Source organism: Arachis ipaensis, chromosome B6 (assembly GCF_059453495.1).
Source record: "Arachis ipaensis isolate K30076 ecotype BB chromosome B6, ASM5945349v1, whole genome shotgun sequence".
Lineage (NCBI taxonomy): Eukaryota > Viridiplantae > Streptophyta > Magnoliopsida > Fabales > Fabaceae > Arachis > Arachis ipaensis.
Window position 1 is genome coordinate 56,248,151 of NC_142441.1, and position 22,650 is coordinate 56,270,800.

At 33.1% G+C, this 22,650-nt stretch overlaps 1 protein-coding gene and 1 pseudogene across 1 annotated transcript; one reads left to right on the forward strand and one right to left on the reverse strand.

Moving 5' to 3' along the window:
- Window positions 1–1,886: 1,886 nt before the first annotated feature.
- Window positions 1,887–15,969, reverse strand: LOC148555677 (uncharacterized; annotated as a pseudogene).
- LOC107646871 (putative UDP-arabinose 4-epimerase 2) lies at window positions 15,514–20,750 on the forward strand. Its single transcript, XM_088491489.1, has 12 exons — window positions 15,514–15,984; window positions 16,062–16,160; window positions 16,508–16,632; window positions 17,095–17,208; window positions 17,309–17,416; window positions 17,532–17,623; window positions 18,551–18,746; window positions 18,826–18,871; window positions 18,958–19,012; window positions 19,641–19,730; window positions 20,260–20,316; window positions 20,423–20,750. Exons 3-7 carry the CDS (start codon window positions 16,594–16,596, stop codon window positions 18,555–18,557), a joined length of 360 nt encoding a protein of 119 aa, XP_088347615.1. The 5' UTR covers window positions 15,514–15,984; window positions 16,062–16,160; window positions 16,508–16,593; the 3' UTR covers window positions 18,558–18,746; window positions 18,826–18,871; window positions 18,958–19,012; window positions 19,641–19,730; window positions 20,260–20,316; window positions 20,423–20,750.
- Window positions 20,751–22,650: the final 1,900 nt, after the last annotated feature.

Here is a 22,650-nt window from a genome sequence, read left to right on the forward strand (position 1 = left end):
ACATATAATAGAATGAATTTATGCTATATTATCTTTTGCATTCGTGTCATGTTAACAATTTTGTATATAGATGGTTATTTTATAATTTTACGGTATAAAAAAATCAAATTTTTTTTATAGTATTATTATAAGTGTAATAACTCGTGCCATGCACGTGATAAGATTGAAATTATAATTTTAAATTATTCTATTAAAATTAATTTAAATTATAATAATTTAATTAATAAATAAGTAATATGATGTGTATTGTTCTTTCTTTTTTTTAATATGGTATTAAGTGTATTAACTCAAAGGTAACTATTAAGTGTATAAAAATTATGTTTGAATTATGAATTCTCTAGATGAAATTATCCCATTTAAAATATTTAAATTATAATTTCAATCATAAATTACAATTATGATTTTAAAAAAATTGATATGATATTACATTTTTTTCTCCACTTCACTATTAATATACTGATATTGTAACTAGAAAATGGCTTAATACAGACAGATTTACAGTAGATTTGGTCCATATTACAGACTGATTTTTGGTTACCGACGAAATTACTGACGGATTTTGTCCCTTTGTAAAAGCCTCGTCAGAAATTATTTACCGACGGATTTTTACCAGTTACTGACAGATTTTCCCTCGATAAATTCTCCCCTCCATTTTCCTGAAACGTCGAACTTTTCGACGGATTTTCCGTCGGTAATTACAGACAGATTTTTCATCGGAAAATTCATCGGTAATTAGAGACAGATTTTTCGACGGATTTTTCATCGGTAATTTGAGCCTTGGAATACCATCCCATACTCTTAATACAGACAGAAAATCCGTCTGTAAATCCGTCAGTAAGATAAAATAGAATTTTTTTTTTAATTTTTTCATTGCAAAATAAACATGTTTTTATACAAAATAAATATAAATTTAAACAAGTTCATTGTATTATCAAATCAAAAGAAAAGTACTATAAACAAGCAAGTTAATATAATTTAAAATATAAACAAAGTATATTAATACATCAACTATAATAATAAGTAACAACCATACATCAATAAATGTATTGATACATCAACTATGATTCAAAATATAAACTCAATGTATTGTCCAACTATACTACATCAAAAACAAAAGAAGATTCTGTTTTTTAAAGTTCTACAGCTCATTGGCAGTGTGTAGAAATTGAATTCTGGAAGTGGTTCACCAGTGCAACCTTTCCTTGGATTCGTGCATATGCCAGGGAAGCAACTTTTTCACTATTAAACTTCTCCCACTTCTTCCCATTAAATGTCTGCAAAATCAAATACATTATTTATAATCAAACACATTAGTTACAATGAGAAATATGCACAAAAAACTAATAACCTCATAGAATGGAATAATGTGTGATGCCGACATCATGTTGATAAATGCGTATCCCACATTGCATTTATTCTGAAATCAAAAGGGGAAAAGGATTAATTAAGCTTCACTAGTTTAAATGGAGACTATAGGAAAGGCGCTCTCTACCTTAAAGTCGATTGGTAGATAGAAAAAATCATAGGTACCCTTGTGCTTTTCATCAATAGCAGCTAATAACATTTTTGAGGTGTATCTGCAGGTCATCAACAACAAAGTATGATCATTCAACAAAAAGAATAAGTACAAAGGATATACATGGTGAAATAGAAGGCCATGGTGCACTTTCTAGATCTAATTTCCTTTCCAAGATAGCATCAAAGATCTGCTTTTCAGTTTCTGAAATTGTCCAACAATGATAGTGATGAGTGAGTCCGAAACAGAGCGACAGAGGAGTCGAAAATAATAAGTACAAAAATCTTAAATAATAAAGGTAATAATAATAACAATCAATAGTGTAAATCAAAACAGTGGTGGCCAGAGATACCAACATCATGAAGGATATTCAATAGCTTAGAAACCTACCAGGTGGAGAATTGGCCACAGGTATGTTAAACTCAACATCAAACGGATTTGGTGCAATAATAAACTAATCATTTCAAAACCATGGAAGCAGCACAAAAGTAGCAAATATTTTGTTGTATATACCTGTCTAGCAGCAATGAGAGCCAGCAAGGCCCACGATGTGTTTACGAGATGAGCCCTATTGTTTTCAAGATTTGAATACACCTGAAAAATAGACATTGGGAGAAAAATAGTTATAACTCTCAGCCTTTAGATTCCTGAAAGTAATAAAGTATTCTAACTGAATGTTACTTATAAACAAAATGCAATACGTTATATGAAAATTGTATCAGTTTCATAAAATTCATCATCTTATACTCTCTCCTTTCCTTCCTACACACTTCCCAGAAAGTTATAATCTCAGCAACTTCTTTATCATGTTTATGCATGCACTACTCGGAAAAGACTCTCCTACAAGCAAATGCTTCGTAGTTTTAGGGATTTCTAAATTATAAGAAGAAAAATAAATGATATTAACATTTAGAAACAGTAAAATTAACCTTGTTTTGATAAGACAAATAACTCTCTCCCCATCCACCATTTGAAAGCTTCTTAGACAGCAGAAATTCACAAGCTTTGCGAATGGCTGGGCAATCACTGTAACTCTTTCCAGCAGCAATCAACCCATTTATCCCAAACCATGCGGCATAGGTGAAGCAAACTCCCCATGAACCATACCTGTTAAGCAGATTTGAGTGGTTTAGAGGTCTACTAAACTAACAGTTCCATCCATGCTAAAGCAAGAGGTCGAAACCACAACATGCATAAATCAACTATCAAATGAATAGAAAAAACTTGAAAATAGTGGTTTCCAAAAAGAGAGTAGCAAACCATGAACCATCTGAAGCTTGAATGCTTTCAATATATGCAATGGATTTTTTAATACAGCGGCTTATTTCGTCTGGGCGATGTATGGGATATAATTTCCGAAATGATGCCAATGCTTGCAAAGAGGCTGATGTACATTCCACATAACTATAACATATAGCAAATAGAAATATTAAAATATTCAAATGATGGGTTAAGGGATAGGAAGAGGAATGCAAAAAGTTATAATGAACAAGCATTTGATAGCTTACCAATAATCAATAACTATATCACCAAAAGTTTCCGCTGGATTTATTATCTGCAAGAGAAAGCATTCATCTAAGTGTGTATCTAATCTAAATCCAAAATCAACTTCCTAAATTTTCAGGATCAACTCGTCAGCTGTAATTCCAAAATCTAGAAGAAAGTCCAAAACATTTTGTTCACAAACAACAATTTCAAAGTTGTAGCTTTTGTGGCATAACTTCAAATACATGTGCTTGACGAATTGAGAAATGAATTTTAGGGAAAGATGGCAGAGGGAGACTTGACTACACTAGCAGATTTTCATACTTTATTATTCACATGGTGTAATTCAAGTAGGCTAATTTCTAATTATTCATAAAAGAAAGTTACCTCTAGCCATCTATATGATCGTGTGAGTTCATATGTTGCAAAGCCATCATCTTTGTTCTGAAGAGTTGGGAAAAGAAAATTAATAAATACATCTCTAGATAATAACATTGATTCTTCAAACAGATTCAACAAATTTTAAGGAAGCTATTTGCTCATGCACCGTGGATCACAGTCAGACAAACAAGATATTTAAAATAAATAAATAAATAAATATTAATAGAAAAAATGAACAAATTAATGAGAAAGAAAAGGTTAAATAGAGAGGATATGATATCTTTACAAGAAAGAAAAAGATAAAATAAAGATCTTCTTCCACCAATCTATCAATGATTTATTTGCTCAAACTATTCAGATAATCTAGCTTCAGCCAAGACGAGTCTATTACCTGCAATTGGCTCACCAACAATCTTCGGTGAAATTTTGGAAAGTAATAGAGCAGCCTGAAAGTAGCATATTTAGCAATGTGGCAGAATAAATTAAACAAGTTCAATTTCTTCTACTTTTTTTCAATCAATAATTACTTTTAGTCCTTCAGATGTGCAGTCAGATATCAGCCATCCATGATCTCTAGTTGAAAAAGGCCAAGCACCTTTTACTCCTTTTTAATGATTTTAGTGCTGCTTCTGTAGCCCTCACATCATAAAATTCAATAAACTTGTGATGGCCTTTGTGAGACGTTTCCTGTATCTGTAGTTATTTTAAATCATTAATGTGATATTCAAAAGATATATGACAAGTGTGTAAACAAATAAAGACGGATAAATTGTCACCTCTTTGACCTCCCCATATGCCCCAAATATGGGCTAAGATTGCACCTGTGAGTAACATGTGTCAGGTGAATAGTGTCAACAGCTGTTACAAGGTTGTCCAATATGTGTATGTATGATTTTTTTAATTATCTTGGAAGACCATAAAGAACAAGAATAGCTGTAACTTCACATTTTCTAGTCTGCTTTTGATGTTGAGTTCTCATTCCTATGAATCTATGCCCTCCCATTTTTGGCCATCTATGTACCTGAAAGTATAGTAACAAAATCATGATTAGTAGAGATTGATAAACACATTCTAATAAGATAAAACCATAAACAAGCAAGTGTTTCTAAACAATCATACACTGATGACAGTTTGCTCTTCTGAGAGGCACAAACCCCTTGTTTCAGGAAAATGATGGAAACCCTGCAAGAAGATAAATAAAATAGAGTAAGAGGACTTAAATTAATTCTATGATTGAGAAAAAAAAGAAAAGAGTGAATTCTGATAGTTAATTTTACATTCTTCTCCCCAACAATGGCTTCATCAAGTGCATCTCTACCCACAAGAAGCATAGGAACTTGCTGATCTATTCTCATGTTCATCCCTTCATAATAATCTCTGATGGCATGGTATAGAGGTTCACATTCACCAGTATCTGTTATAGCAGATTCCATTCACTCAAAGCACAAAATCCGTCCATCATCTAGTCTATAATAATTTTCGTTGCGCGACTTTGAGAAGGAAAACAAAGGATCAGAGAAAGGAAACAAGTTGGAAAAGTTGTTGCAATCAAGAGTGAAGTGAGTACCTCTAATCTTTCACAACTACAACAGCGAGCTGTATTATCATACTCATGTGATGGACAATACTTTTGGTACCAATAGGGATGGCACCTATACTCAATCAAACCAGGTGCATTTATTGGAATCTGAGAGTGAAATATATCAGAACAAGTGCTTATATATATATACAATGAGTACAATATAAAATCATTCCAGATGAATTAGTCTTACACATTGAAATTAGTAATACAGTGGATACTTGGGGAAATTAAAATTGATGCTTTCATATTAATTATTAATTATTAATTATTACCAGAGCTGTGTAGTATTGTGTGGGCAACTGTGTTCGTTTTCACGAGCCATCCAAATTACAAGAAGAGAGTGCAACAAAATACCAAAACAAGCTAAGTTAGAGCCACAACCACAAGAAATTAAAGCATTATGGTTGGTAGCATAGCATACCATAGCTAGCTCCAGGAGACAACCCACGAGGTTGAATATATCACTGCATAGGCCATAGCATATACGTATATTAATATCCAAATTGTTTAATTAACAGACCAATAATAATGATGGAATCAAATTAAACTAGTGATTAGGATTTATAAATTAGTATAAAAGAAAAAAATGTAAAGAATCTTGCTGGACTGAGTGCATGGATGAGTCTGTTAAAGTGTTTAACTAGAACTAGGAGTCCAGGATGTTGTTGAGCAAGACTCCGATGATGATCTGATTTTGGTGAACTAGCAAAGGAAAATGAGAAGTGTAGAAGAATGGTCAAAGACAAGGCTGTTGGTGGTCAAACAACTTTCTCTTAGCAAATTTCCCAAACTTATCTGAAACTCATTCCTATCAAAACAATAATTTCAGTAAATTGATCAATAATATTCATGAGTCATGATGTGTGTATGTGTTTTGGGGGAAGGAGGGTTGTTTTTGTTTACTTTCTTACTTTTAAACTTCAATTAACGACTATAGGGGACCTAGATGAGAGAAGGATCTTGAACTGTAGGTCCTGTTTCACCAACCAGCAAAGCTTGTAAATGCTCACCTCCTCCTACTTTTTATAAAATTCAAGAAAGAAAAGAGGAAGAAGAAGAAATTAAGCCCAAAATAGAAATTGAACAAGTTAGCAGAGAAGAATTAAAAGAAGAAGAATCAAATTCCAGATCTCAATCACAACCACCACGGTACAAAGAAGGATCAATAGAAATTACAAATTAACCAAAATTACATCATATGGATATAGAAATTACAACTTTAAGAATTCAACGATCTTCTTCAATACCTCAACATCAGTTCTCAGCATCATCAATCACAATTCTAGATTTTACAACACGGGCAATCCAACCAGTAGATGATGAAGGCGAGATCAAAATGCAGATGTTCTTACCAAATGCAGCATCCAATGAAGCGAAGTTGAGTAACTTAATATCTGATCTCATGAGGAGGTAAAAAGATATAACAGATGAAAAAATAGCTTGAACAATAGAGAAGTTTTTGCAATACAAAATGTTGTTCAAGCAAAAGTATCAATTATGGAACAAATCTACAAACTAAAATCATAACGCAAAGGAATTTTACCTATTATTCCATTTTTTTTATTGCTTAGTTTAACATATCTCATGAACAACAGAGAACTCATAATAACTATCTATCTATAAATTAAACAAAATAGGTTGAATAGATAAGCAAAAATACAATTCTGCTAATACTCCAAATGTAAAACTATCGAGAAGAAGCATTACCAAAGAAGAAGCCATTAACTGAATTAAATTTCAGACAACATTCATCAAGCTCATATTAACAATGTTCAGCAATGTTTAGCAATCCAGATTAACAATCTAAATATTTTTCAGCTATTCAGAATCAAAACCTAATCTAATCCTATTTTAACAACCTAAAAATCTACTAATCAGAAAATAAATCTAACTAAAATAATTACTAAAATCAAACTAACTAAACAAAATTAACTGAACTCAACAGAAATTAAAAGAATTTTAAACCCAAAACCTGGAAGCAGAGACAATCAAAATAGGACAGAGGGAAAGAAGGATGCCTAGGTCTCTACGGTTCGAACAGGGGGAAAGAGAGAGGTGGAACCGCGGCTGACGATGGAACCAATTTTGGTCGTCACGGAGCTAGGGCTTGCGCAAAGGTAGCCGCGGCATTGACTGGAGGAGATGATGGCTGTAGCATTGGAAGAGATGATAGATGTAGCAAGAACTGAAGAGGATAAAAGGAGAGAGAGAGGCACGGCGGTGGTGGAGCTTGAGCTTGCTTTCTTCTGCGAACGAGAAAGAACGAGAGAGACAGGGGCTATCTTCTACTGGTTCAGTGTTTAAAAAAGAGGAGAAGAAGGAGAAGGTAGCTGCGGTGGTTAGGATGGCCGGTAGTGGCGCTGTGGGTGAGGAAAGGAGAAGAAGAAGTAGCCTGTTGACGGAGAAGAAGGGCGAGGAATGCTAGGTTTATCTCGTTTGATTTGTGTGCTGTGAAAGGAGCTCGGGCAATGGTAGGTTTAGCTTATTATTTTCGACGGAAAATTTTAAATTACAGATAGATTTTTCATCTATAATAACTTAATAAAATGCAGCATTTTTGTCCACTTAATTACAGACGAATTTTCCGTTTGTAACCATTTCCCACGAAAAAAATTAATTTTTCTGACAGAATTATCGACGGATTCTCTTTTCCATCTGTAATTTATGCCAATTCATTTTTTTTGTTTTCCGACAAAAAATTCCTCTGAAATTCCGTCTGTATTTTTGTGGGATAAAATCCATCGAAAATATCCATCTGTAATAACTAGTTTTCTAGTAGTTTATTTCAAGTCTACGTTATAGTATTTTTCTGAATCTTGATTGAAAAAGAAAATAGTTACGTGTTTCTATCATTCAATTTATTTAATACACCATGTGCTAACACTAACGATATTTTTTTAAAAAACTATTGATAAAAATAGATATAATATGATTACAAATATAACATAAATAAATAAAATATATAAATAAATGCTAAACTAATATGTTTACCAATGTCTTTGTTTAATTTTGTAAATTAGAGAATAATTATATATTCAGTTGTTCGGTGATCACATAGATGATCAAGTAATTAGATTGTAAATTGATATCACAGTGTGCATGTTATTTTTTTCTCATTTATGAATGAAAACGAGAATTAAAAGAAATAAGTAGTAATATATAAAGAAAAAAAAAGATTTTGCACTACAACACATAATTATTACTAAAAGAAATATTCACATTAAAATATTAAAATTTTACATACTGCAAATCATAAAGATCAATCACAATGTACTGATCATTTCTCCTTATTTTTGACCATAATATAAGTTTTTCTTCTTCAGTTAAGAGTCCAATAACATCTAATATTTTAACTGAACAAAAAAAAATAAATTAAAAGTACCAAATTAAGAACAAATAAGTGAATAATATAAGAAATTATAAGAACAAATGAGTGAATAATATAAAAAATTAAATTCCGTTTGATTCCTAAATCTCAAAATTTGAGAAGACATAGACATTCCTTTCTATCAATTCATTCTCAAACATTTTTATCAAATAATTCTGGATTGAACAATGAATTTTATTGTACTACAAAACAAATTAAATATAAAAGCTATTAGCATCTACAAAGCTATTAAAAAGAATTGTCTTTGACTTGTGAAATGGTATACTTATAAAATTAACTTAAAATACGAACTATAAATATTTTTAAGAATTTAATTTTGATGCACTGACAGTATAAAGTAGTTTTACACGTGCATCGAATTATGTAATGACACATCAGTAAAAATAACTACCTTTCACATTGACCGCGTGAATGGTCATCCAGAAGAACGGATGTGACTGCACGACTGTGTAAAATATTTTACACTGTTGGTGTATATTAAACTCCATTTATAAACTGAACTTAGCATTACTTGAAAAAATTTAGTAAAAGAATCAACTAATCTTATCATCTATTAGAACTATTTCTATGTAAGACGTCTTGTTCTTGTTAAACTTGGATAGAACTTTCTATAGCCTTATAATTCTGGTCTTTATTTTTTATACTTTCTCGTCGTATAATCTACTATAGGTGATACTATTGATAGGATCGTATAATTAATACCCAAAATATTTGTTTCCGGTATTGTCCAAAATTGAATTGAGATCATATTCAAAGTTTTAATATCACAATTGGGATATAATTAGTACCTAAACTTTTAATAATTAAATACCTAAAATAAGTAAATTAAATAACAATAATTAATACCTAAAATATTGAAAAGAAATTTTTAATAAATGTGAGAAATAAAAAGAAAAAGAATTAATAAATAATAATAGTGTTTAAATAAAAGATTTGATAAAGAATAATAATTATAGGTAAAAATAGTGTTTTTATTTCGGAGAAAAAAATATATGAGAAATTATTTAATAACCCGTGCCATGCACATAATAATAAATTGTTCAATAACTTGTACCATGCACGTGATTAGGTTGAAATTATAATTTTAAATTATTTTATTAAAATTAATTTGAATTGTAATAATTTGATTAATAGAAAAGTACCATGTTATGCGTTCGTTTTTTTCTAATCTGGTATTAAGTGTAACAACTCTAATATAGTTATTAATCATTTTTGTTAATATTCTTTTTTTATCTAAATTTATGATTAAAACAACGATTATAAATATTAATAATTAAATAAATCATTATATTATAATTATTTACGTTTTATTCCGAAAATAAAAAACGTACTATTTCTTTTTTATTTAAGGGTTTTCTTATTTATTCTACCAGTATATATTGATCGTTTAGTCAATGGTTTTTTATTGGTAGGATATATTTATTTATTTTGTTTAAATAATTTTAAATCTTTCCTTATTTAAGTATACATATATATTAAGTCACCTATGCTAATTATTTTTTGATTTTCTGATTATGAATATTTTTTTTGAGTCTACAATCATTCAATAATTTTGTTATTCCATTAACACCATCATATGCATAATAATCTTCATAAATAATAATAATTTTATTATTTATTTATATGTATATATTAATTATTTAGTTAATGATTTTCTTATTCTCAGAATATATTTAATTTGTTAAATAATCCTAAATATTTTCTTATTTAGTTTATACATATATATTAATTGTATATAGATATATTTAAATTGCATATATTAATTATTTTCTTATCATAATTATTTCTTTTTGAGCCTACAATCATTCGATAATTTTTTTATTCTTTATTATTAATGTCATTATATGTGTAATCTTCATAAATTATAGTAATTTTTTTATTTATGTATACGTATATATTAATTTTATTAAATAATTCTAAATATTTTTTTATTTATGTGTACATATATAATTGTACATAAAAACATTTAAGTCACATATATTAATTTTTTTGTTATGATTATTTCTTATATATATGATTATTTTTTATTCTACAATCGTACAATATTTTTTTATTTTTTATATCCATGCATATTTCTCAATCCCCTTTCATACGCTTGATTAACCATTTTTATTTTAAATGGTGATATTTTAATTTTTCTTTTCTTTCACGTATTTCTATATATAATTAGCAAAATCACGTATTGTGAGTCTTTTTTCTTTTTCACGATTTAATCTTAATTAATCAGTCTTGTGTCCACGTAATATAATTAAACTTTTAATTAATCACTCTAATCTATTGATGAATTACACTTCTCTTAAAAATTACATCACTAATCTGAAATAAAAAAATAAAAAAAAGTTGATACATATATCCAAAAAGAATAAACTTAAAAATAATAAAAAAAAAGAAATTTCGTATTAAAAAAATTTAAAAATAACATATCTAAAAAGAATAGTCACAATATATAAATTGAGGCAACAATTTAAATTTCTTTAAACCTAATTTAATCAAATACAAATATTAGAACTAAATTATTTAAATAATATTTAATCTATAGATTAGAGTCATTCTAGTAATGACAACCAACCAAAATAACATCATAAGATCAAACATTTAGAATCCGTACAAATTCAGACCATCTTCTTGTTAAAATTGTCAAACTAAATTGACCTTTATTTTTCTCAATGGCATTGCATTGATGCACCAAAAGGCTGGTAGTTTCTAAAAAAATCACAATATGTTATAAAATTATTTTTAATACAAAAAGCTTAAGAGAAGAAAATTTAAATATAGTACCAATCTTTGAAATTGCATCTTCAAATATGACACGAATTTTCTAAAATTGAACCTAAATTGAGAAAATTCAATCTCATTACATGCTCCACTTCGAATATTTTTGGGAAAACGTAGAAAGCGTGGAGGGAATGAGACTTAAACGTGACTTACAAAACTCTTTGGAAACAATTTCTCAATCAAAGAAGAATAACAAATTAAAAAAATACTTTGTCTCTTAGATTTAGACTCACGAACCCAAAAAAAATACTATATATAACCTTTAGTAGTACAAAAATAATTATAGAAATTAATTATTGATATCAATATCAATTTACCACTATCAACGTTAGGAGTGTGGTGCACAAATTGTGAATCACACTTTTCACAACTCATACCACTAACCAGCAAGTGCACTGGGTCGTCCAAGTAATACCTTACGTGAGTAAAGGTCGAATCCCACGGAGATTGTTGGTTTGAAGCAATCTATGGTTATCTTGCAATTCTTAGTCAGGAAGTCAATTATATTTATCAGTTGAATTGCGAATAAACAAGAGAGCATGGGTTAAAGGTTACTTGTTATGCAGTAATGGAGAATATGTTGGAGTTTTGGAGATGCTTTGTCTTCTGAATCTCTGCTTTCCTTTGTTCTCTGATTCACGCATGCACATCCTTCTATGGCAAGCTGTGTGTTGAGGCATCACCGTTATCAATGGTTACATCCCCTCCTCTTGTGAAAATGGTCCAAATGCTCTATCACAGCACGGCTAATCATCTGAGGTTCCCGATCATGCTGGAATAGGATTCACCCTCCTTTTGCGTCAGTCACTACACCCAGCACTCGCGAGTTTGAAGCTCGTCACAGTCATTCAATCCCTGAATCCTACTCGGAATACCACAAACAAGGTTTAGACTTTCCAGATTCTCATGAATGCCGCCATCAATCTAGCTTATACCACGGAGATTCTGATTGAGGAATCTAAGAGATATTCATTCAATCTGATGTAGAACGGAGGTAATTGTCAGATACACGTTCATGGATTGAGGAAGGTGATGAGTGTCACTGATCATCACCTTCTCCATAGTTAGGCGCGAATGGATATCTTAGATAGGAACACGCATGTTTGAATGGAAAACAGAAATACTTGCATCAATTCATCGAGACACAGCAGAGCTCCTCACCCCCAACAATGGAGTTTAGAGACTCATGCCGTCAAAGAGTACAAAGTTCAGATCTAAAATGTCATGAGATACAAAATAAGTCTCTAAAAGTTGTTTAAATACTAAACTAGTAGCCTAGGTTTACAGAAATTGAGTAGACTATGACAGATGATGCAGAGATCCACTTCTGGGGCCCACTTGGTGTGTGCTGGGGCTGAGACTTAAGCAATTCAAGTGTATAAGGCCATTTTGGGCGTTCAATGCCAGGTTTGGATCCATTTCTGGCGTTGAACTCCAACTTTTAATCCTTTTCTGGCGCTGGACGCCAGAATTGGGCAGAGAACTGGCGTTGAACGCAAGTTTACGTCATCTATCCTTGAGCAAAGTATAGACTATTATATATTGCTAGAAAGCCCTGGATGTCTACTTTCCAATGCAATTGGAAGCGCGCCATTTCAAGTTCTGTAGCTCTAGAAAATCCACTTTGAGTGCAGGGAGGTCAGAATCCAACAGCATCAGCAGTCCTTTTTCAGCCTGAATCAGATTTTTGCTCAGCTCCCTCAATTTCAGCCAGAAAAATACTCGAAATTACAGAAAAACACACAAGTCATAGTAAAGTCCAGAAATATGAATTTTTCCTAAAAACTAATGAAAATAAACTAAAAACTAACTAAAACATACTAAAAACTATATGAAATTAACCCCAAAAAGCGTATAGAATATCCGCTCATCACAACACCAAACTTAAACTGTTGCTTGTCCTTAAGCAACTAGACAAATAAAATAGAAGACTAATAGGTTGAGAAGCAAGAATATCTCAGAGTTTTTTGAGTGAAGCTCAGATTCTAATTAGATGAGCGGGACTAGTAGCTTTTTGCTTCCGAGCAGTTTTGGCATCTCACTTTATCCATTGAAGCTCAGAGTGATTGGCATCTATAAGAACTTAGAATTCAGATAGTGTTATTGATTCTCCTATTTTAGTATGATGATTCTTGAACACAGCTATTTCATGAGTCTTGGCCGTGGCCCTAAGCACTTTGTTTTCCAGTATTACCACCGGATACATAAATGCCACAGACACATAATTGGGTGAACCCTTTAGATTGTGACTCAGCTTTGCTAAAGTCCCCAATTAGAGGTGTCCAGAGTTCTTAAGCACACTCTTCTTTCTGCTTTGGACCTTGACTTTAACCGCTCAGTCTCAAGTTTTCACTTGACACCTTCACGCCACAAGCACATGGTTAGGGACAACTTGATTTTGCCGCTTAGGCCAGGATTTTATTCCCTTAGGCCTTCCTATCCACTGATGCTCAAAGCCTTGGGATCCTTTTTATTACCCTTGCCTTTTGATTTTAAGGGCTATTAGCTTTTTCTGCTTTTTTTTTTGCTGCTTTTTCTTGCTTCAAGAATCATTTTTATGATTTTTCAGATTATCAATAACATGTCTCATGTTCACCATTCTTTCAAGAGCCAACATATTTAACAGTCTTAAACAACAAATTCAAAAGACATATGCACTGTTCAAGCATTCATTCAGAAGACAGAAAGTATTGCCACCACATGCAACTAATGAGAATTTCTCTTATTAAAACTCAAAATTTTATTGCCTCTTATTCAAAAGATCTACTATTTTATTCATGTTTGCTGATGATGAGAAAAATAAACTATGGCTTAATTGGGGATAAAATCAAAATAGATACTAATTACTACTATATGACTCCTAAGGTGAACTTCTATAACGACACTATCACAGAGTTAAAGCAGAAATTGGAATTTAACAACCTTTGTTCTGGAAAATGGGTGTTCCTCTGATCCGTGGGGTGCTTGATTCTTCAAGAGAAAACTTCTAGCGCTTCAATTCCCTTAAGTCACGCCCTTGCTCCTCTTGTTCTTTAAACATATAGGTCAGCATTTGACTGTGTTCCTTCTGTTCTTTTATTATTTGCTCCATAGCTTCCCGTATCTTGGTGACAGACGTCTCAAGATACTCCCAGTATTCAGATTGAGGGATTTCTGGGAGAAATTCCTGTGTTTTCTTCTTGGTGGGATCCTCCTGCGCTTGTTGTTTTTCCATTGATACTTTGGTGATTGGTTTCTCAACTGAGATATACTCAGTTATTCCCATTCTTACTCCGGCGTCCTTGCAGAGCAGAGAAATCACGCTTGGATAAGCCAACCTGGTCTCTTTAGAATTTTTGTTAGCAATTTTGTAGAATTCAGCTGAGATCAGCTGATGAACCTCCACTTCCTTTCCCATCATGATGCAATGGATCATCACTGCTCTTTTAACTGTGACTTCAGAACGGTTGCTAGTAAGCAATAGAGAATGACCAATGAAGTCCAGCCATCCTCTGGCGACTGGTTTGAGATCCTCTCTCTTGAGTTGATTTGGGACACCCTTTGTGTTGGTGGTCCACCTGGCTCCAGGGATACATATGTCCTCTAGAATCTTATCCAGGCCCTTGTCTGTTCTCATCATTCTCCTGTTGAAGGAGTCTGGATCGTCTTTCAGCTGAGGTAGCTTTAAGATCTCTTTGATCTTATCAGGGATGGTATGAACAATCTTTCCTCTGACCATGGTCCGATATTCATAGAAAGCAGTTCCAGATAGTTTTTGCTTGTCAGTCTGCCACATATTAGCATAGAACTCCTGGACCATATTCCTTCCCACTTTTGTTTCAGGATTAGCTAGGACTTCCCAGTTCCTGATTCGAATTTGCTCCTGGATCTCCGGATATTCATCTTCTTTCAGATCGAATCTAACTTCCGGGATCACTGATCTCAGACCCATTATTTTGTTATAATGGTCTGAATGTTCTTTAGATAAGAACTTCCCTTGATTCCAAAGTGGTTTTGGAACGCTCTCTTTCTTGCCTCTTGGAGTGGGTTGTTTTCCTTTGGGAGCCATGATCCACTACAAGAAAAATACCCATTCAGCCACACTTTTTTTAAGCTACATTTGAAAAGTTGAATAGGCTACGCTTTTCTCAGTGATGCCTTTTTATAAGAGAAAAAGAAACACAATTTTGGCATCATTTAAAAAGTGTAGCCTTAGGTATTATAGAAATCACTTATAATGCGTAGCCGAATGTTGATATTTATGGGTCCACTTTTTATATCTAAGGAAGCGCTTTTAAAGTGTAGCCTATTTGTTAAGTTTTGGGTGCAGTTCAAAAGTGATGCCTAATGTATCTAAAGCAAAAAACTTGACAACTGATAAATTTTATTCGTTAATTTCCCGAAAGCAAAACTCACATACTTAGTGAAATTTTTGTCCCTCCAAAACTCACACATAGCCTTCATCTCAGCCTTCATCTCAATCCCCTTTCAGAAACCCTGTCACCATCGAAGAAACCCTTCAAAGCTTACCATCGCGAAGAAACCCTCTCGCTACAGAAACCCTCTCACTCACCACTCATCCTCGCTCCTCTTCGCCCCCCTCCTCGTCGCTGTGCCGCCCTCACCAGCGTCATCTCTGCGCTTCTCATCGTCCTTCCCCTTTCAATTCAATCGAGTAACCCTCATCTCTGCGCTATATACTGAGCTTAATGAATATTTTTTCTTTGATTCGTCACCAATTCACGCTACCTGTACAAACTCGCGCGCCTTCTCCTTCGATTCGTCGCCGCTACTCATCTCTTCTTCAAGGGTTTTCACCTTCGATTCGTCGTCGCTCATCTCTTGTTCACCGTTGCCATTCATCACCGCGCTCACCAAGTAAGCATTATGTGCCTCGTTCTTTTCTTCTCGCTCATTCTCTTACTTGCTCTCTCTCACTCGCCCTCTCTGTGCAGTGTCAAAGAAACTGTATGCTCTCTAGCGACCTCTTCTCTGCTCTACTGTGAAGCATCAAGGTTTCCAATGAGGCAAAGCATCGATCCCTAACAAGCGAGGTAAGCGCCCGATGATGATGATGGTTCTGTGAAATTTGGGAGGTTTTGGGTTTTGGTTTTAGGGTTTTAATTGGGGTTTTAGCTTCTGTATTCTGCGTTATTTATCTGTGGACTGCCAGATCAAAACTAAAATCACCAATGTAAATTTCACTATGTGCCAACTGAATTATTATTCTTATTTTTGTTATTGTTCTTGTTGATTTTTTCTTATTTAAATTTCACTTTTTGCTTACGACGAATCATTGTCTAGTTCTGTAGTTTATTTCATGCCATTGGATTTGTTAAGCTTATCATAGATGTGGCCTCTTCAATTTAATTTCTCCTGTTTATGTTTTTCTGTCTTTTAGGCTTGGATTATGCTGACCCGAAAAGGAAAGGCAATTTTCTTGGAAAAGTTTTTCTTGCTGCTGGATTAATAGCATTATGCATTATCATGATCAAGCAATCTCCATCTTTGAGTTCCACTAGTCCGGTAATCGCTAGTCATCTTACACATGTTTTCTTTGAGAGCTTTTTATGTCTTTGCTTCTTTCCCCTTTTTTTGTCCCCTCCACACCAGAGATGTGCATATTCATTATAGTTTCATAGCTGTTTGATTATTACCCTTTGAAAGATATCTTAAAAGTGGTAGATTGTTGATAGAGATGAATTGATGAATGATATGAACTATTTTAATTTTTTGTCCATAAAGAGTGAAGCTTGATTATGTTTAATTACCGTTCACAACTTTTGTCAGCTAGATAGTTGAAAGAAGGAGAAAAGGGGATAGTTTGTAAGGGAAAAATTATAAAGACAAGATATATATATTTTTCAGTTATAGTTTTCTTCTTTCTTTGAACTATCCTGATATAAGAGTTTTCCTTCTCTAAAGCTAATTTTCTTTATTTATTCAAGCTAATTTATCATTTTCGTTTCTGTTTTCCCCCTTTTCTAGTTTGCCATTCGCGAACCTGGGGTAACTCATGTTTTAGTAACAGGCGGTGCAGGCTACATTGGTTCACATGCTACGCTTCGGCTTCTGAAGGAAAATTATCGTGTCACTATAGTAGTATGTCTATTAATAAAAATGAAATATTTCTCTGACAAAATCAAATGCACTTATCAGTGTGGTTGCGACAGGCATAACATTGTTTTTTCCTTTTTGGCAGGACAATCTGTCACGAGGAAATATGGGTGCCGTCAGAGTTCTTCAAAATTTATTTCCAGAACCAGGAAGGCTTCAATTTATATATGCTGACTTGGGAGATCAGACATCTGTATCCTTACCCACTTTCCTCATCACTATAAATATTTTGTTGTCATATTTTTAACTTTGATTGAAACGTATGTGGAGAATACCGAAGAAAGATTTTCTACTTAACTGGTTACCAGGTTAATAAAATATTTTTGGAGAATAAGTTTGATGCTGTGATGCACTTTGCTGCTGTTGCATATGTTGGGGAAAGCACTGAGGATCCTCTCAAGTAAGTACTTCTGGAGTTTATTCAAGCACTTCAATCTCAGTTGAATGTTGCATTCTGCTTGTAATTTGCTCCTCCTTCCAAGTTGCACAAGTAACATGTCTATTTAGATACCGATTGACTTGTTTAGTGGCATATTAAACAAATCACCCTTGATGGAATAGGTTCAAATCTATCTATTAATTTGCTCCTTAATTTGCTCCTCCTCCTCCTTAATTAGAATGGTTAAAATTGAATTTTAATGCTTTCTTTAGGATCCGGAATTGTTTATCTCAGCTGTACGCCAAAGACATCACTCCTGATGATAAGCAAGAACTTGATGAGGCTTTGCAGCAGGAGGTAAGTTGGTAATTTAATTTTCGCACCTTTAGATATGAAATTACAATTTTTGCACCTAAATTAAATTGGTAATTCATATGCTATCTGATCTTTTCCACTAGAACAGGACAAGTACATTTCAGCAATGCAAACTAGAAAGTAAATTTGGTGATTTCTTTTTCTTTCTTAATTTGTGTACTTAAAGTACTGAAAATATGCTCCTAAGATATTTATTCAATCAAGAATATAGACAATGGTATCAAGTACTTCATTCTTTATAATTCCAAGGTTTTTTCTTTTTGAAAGAAAGAAAGAGCTCAACACTTATAGTGGAGCTTATTATACAATTGAAGAATTAAAAAAAGAAACAAAGACAATTAAAGTAATTCCAAGATTCATTTTCTCACATGGTGAAGCATTTTTATTAATCATCTGTGTTTGAATTTATTCTGCAGAGAATTATATCTCCGATAAGCTTCTTATGTAACTTTTGTTTGTGTATATTCAAGCTGCATTTCGAATGGACGAAATTAGGAGAACTCACTACAAGAAAAATACCCATAATCATAATATAACATTGTGTCTCCGTCTGTCTCCCTCATGAATTCACAGACAGTAGAGAGAGCGCAAGGAACAGAGGAATAGCCAAAGCACCAGGGAGCAAAAACAGGAGCGTTCTTCAAGTTTTTGGCTCTTCATCAATCATAGCACCAAGAGAAAGAGAATGATGGCCAAGGAGGGAGCTGACTGAAGCTTAAGAGGGAGCTGCATTCCACTCACCCAACTATTCTTCGAGTTTCTTTGCTAGGTGAGGACAGCGACTTCATCTTCTTTCTTTTCTCCTCTAATTCAAAATTCTGATAATTCTCTTGCTCCATTTTTTCCAGTTTATTCAATTTCTTTTAACACAACTACCACCACAAGCAAAGAGAGGTGAGTGATTTTCTCTCCTCTGTGTTTAATTTGGTCGAATGGCCTTGTGAAACGTAACCAAAATTCTGGTTCTTGGAACGGTTAAGGTTTGGGCTCAAGAGAAAAACAGGGACAAGTCTTGTGTATTTGATCAACAAAGAGGTAAGGGTTAGAATAGTTAGATATTGATTTTAGCTGTATTTGGTGATTAAATGGCAGAAACCTTTTCATTGAGTATGCTTATTCTCAAATAAGTTAGGCTACATAATATATTTATTGACCAGTCGGCTGCTTGATTCTTGGATCTGTATGTGAATGATTGTTGCTTTCTTAATCAGCAGTTTACTTTGTAGTGGTAAATGGTAATGTTCTAATAAACAAAAATTAAGTACTAATGGGGACTATTATTCATTTGTCTAGAGTAGTTTACTGATTTCATGTTAATTATTTTTGTTGCATGTGGATTATATATGCTGCAGTATTTTCGTGGCTCATGGCAATTTATCAACTATTGTCAACTATTGAGCTTCATGTTCCTAAATATTTCTATCATTGAATTCAGCATTTCAAAGTTTGTTCTTTCTCTGAGACTGTGCCAACTGGAGTTAAAATTTGAGTGAAGCAAAAGGAACATATTTGTTCTTTATCTTACCTTCTAATAAAGAATAGAATAGTGTCCTTATGTTTATCAATTTGCCTGGTTTTTATTTTTGACATTAACTCCACCTTAAACAATTTTGATACTCACACTTATTCACTTACAAAATCCACCAATATCATGGTTTTGCAGATTGACGAAGAGCTTCTTCAGGAAGTGGTTAATATGGGATTTGACAGAAATCAATTGGTTGAATCTTTATGCAACAAGATCCAAAATGAGGTCTGTGCCCTTCATTCTCTCCTTTCATGTCTTCTTGATTGTCTCTTATTATTATCTATATATTTCTGGTACTGTGGCAAACTACTTGTTATTGGATAACTGGTTCCATGTTTCTAGTGGCTATCTTGGAGCTGAGTTTCAAGAGACTATGGTTGACTCTTTACCTTAGATAGTTGACTCTTTTAAGTCTTAATGGATCTAATAATATCTCTTCCTCTGCTCAATATCTCCCACTTATTTATTTATTTTCATGTGGTTTTGTTGTTACCATGTTTGGTTAATGTGAGTGTTGAGCTGAAAAAGAGCAATGTTTCTGTTCTTTTAGCAATTGACTAATGTTGTTGGACCCTTCATTTTTAATGTTTTCCTTTAATTTTTCAATATGAAGTGAATGACCCTTTTTGCCTTGTGAACATGGAGGTTACTAAGGAAGAGCTTAATGCAAAAATGAGAGAAAAAAGTTTCCAACTTTTGGTCTGAAAAAAACCATGCAAAGTTTCCAACATGTTTGTGTTTTGTTTTGTGGCAGATGGGGCTGGTGATGATTTGTTTAAAGAGCTATGGAGGCTGTGCAGGGCCATTAATGGTATGATATACACTTCTTTACCTTGTTTCTGATTTTGTTTGTGAATTTTATTTTTTTCCATTTTTGTGCTATGTATGCTTTCAAATTTAAGCCTTAAGGGGTTTAGTAAGTGTTATATAATTTTGATTTTTTTCTTTTGTAGTTGCCAGAACCTACAGAACAAGATTTGAGGCAGATGAAGAACCAGAAATCTCCCAAATACAGTCTTCCGTCGAACAAGATATTTAAATAACAAGATTTTTTTCTCTCCTATCAGAAGGATAATAACTTTTATTAGAAGATACTTATGTAGGATACAATATTTTGGTTTTTTATAGTTTATTAGTAGTAAATTCTAAGTGGTCTAATGTATATTTTGATATGGGTATGTTTAATTTAGTGAGATGTATGAATACTCATTTATGATCATCCCAATATTTTTAGTTCATTATAAATATATTTTGTTAAAGGATAATTTTTATTATTTAAAGAATATTGTATGGTATTATTATGTATTTATTTTTATTTTATAATTTTTAACTAATTTAATTAAAAAAATAGAATTATATATATAATCATATTACTAAATATTAGGTTTTAGAAAAAAAATTATTAGAATATATATATATAGAAAATAAAAAAAAAAACAATGAGGGACCTAAGGCTACACTTATATACAGTAGCTATAGTATACAAAAAAAAAAGAGGGATCTAAGGCTACACTTATAAAAAGTAGCTATGGTATACAATGTGGCTACGCTTTACAAGTGATGCAGTAGTGTTGAAAAGCGTAGCCTATTCTGAAAAAATGAAAGCTGAAAAGCGTAGCCTTTGGTCCTGGACAGCATCACTTGAAAAGCGTAGCCTATTCCCAAACGCCAAAAGCGTACCCCTTGGTGCAGAAAAGCGTAGCCTTTGAGAATAGGCAACGGCCGAATAGGAATCACCTCAAAAAGCGTAGCCGTAGCCCAAAAAGCGTAGCCGTAGCCTAAGGCATCATTTTTTTTCACTTTTGGCTACACTTTTCAAGTGTACCTAAATGGGTGTTTTTCTTGTAGTGATCTTAGAGGCCGAACTCAAATTTATAGGGGGGGTGGGTTTTTTTTCGAAAAAAAAAGAGATAAAGATATGATAAAAAGATTTATTTGGAAAAGATAAGATAGAAGATATGATAAGAGAAGATATAGTTTAAAATTGAGAGGATATGAAAGATTTTTGAAAAAGATAGATTTAGATTTTGAAAAAGATAAAATGGAGGTTTTGAAAAAGATATTGATGAGTTGAAAAGATAGATTTGTAAAAAAAAGTTTTGAAAAGAGTTGGATTGAATTTGCAAAGAGGCCTGGTGCTTATGGATTAAAATACATTTGATATTTTTAAGGTAGGGTTTTTAGAAATTAGGGATTTTAGAAATCAGGGTTCTTAACATGTTTATGTAAGAAATCATGTATTAAAGTATGAAAATCAAGATTTAGAATGAAAAAATTTGAAGAAAAATGAGTTTTGTCTCCTCCCTGCCATCCTGGCGTTTGAACGCCCAAACACTGCCTGTTTTGGGCGTTCAACGCCCAAATGCTGCTCTCCTGGGCGTTCAACGCCCAGCTGCTGCCATTACTGGCATTCAACGTCCAGTGGGTGCCCATTTCTGGCGTTGAACGCCCAGATTGCTACCATTACTAGCGTTCAACGCCAAGTGGATCGGATGCCCATTTTGGGCGTTGAACGCCCAAAATACACTTTTACTGGTGTTTTCTTGCCAGTGAGCTCTTTTTCTCTGTTTTGTGTGCCAAGTTCTTCTGTAACTCTGTGGATTTATACAAATGATTCCTCACCTTAGTGTCAGTGAACTGTATATAAACAAATAAAAATAAAAATAGGGCAAAATGCTTAGAGGATTGTTGCCCCATGGCTGGGTTGCCTCCCAGCAAGCGCTTCTTTATTGTCTTTAGCTGGACCTTGCTGAGCTTTTAATCTAGCTTCAGCCTTGAGCACTCTTGCTCAATGTTGCCTTCAAGATAGTGCTTGATTCTCTGTCCATTGACAATGAACTTCTTATCAGAATCAATATCTTGAAGCTCCACATAACCATATGGTGATACACTTGTAATCACGTATGGTCCTCTCCACTGGGATTTCAGTTTCCCGGGGAATAGCCTGAGTCTAGAGTTAAACAACAGAACCTTCTGTCCTGGTTCAAAGATTCTAGATGACAGCTTTCTGTCATGCCACTTTTTTTATTTCTCTTTATAAAGCTTGGCATTTTCGAAAGCTGTGAATCTGAATTCCTCTAGCTTATTTAGCTAGAGCAATCATTTTTCTCCTACTAATTTGGCATCAAAGTTTAGGAATCTGGTT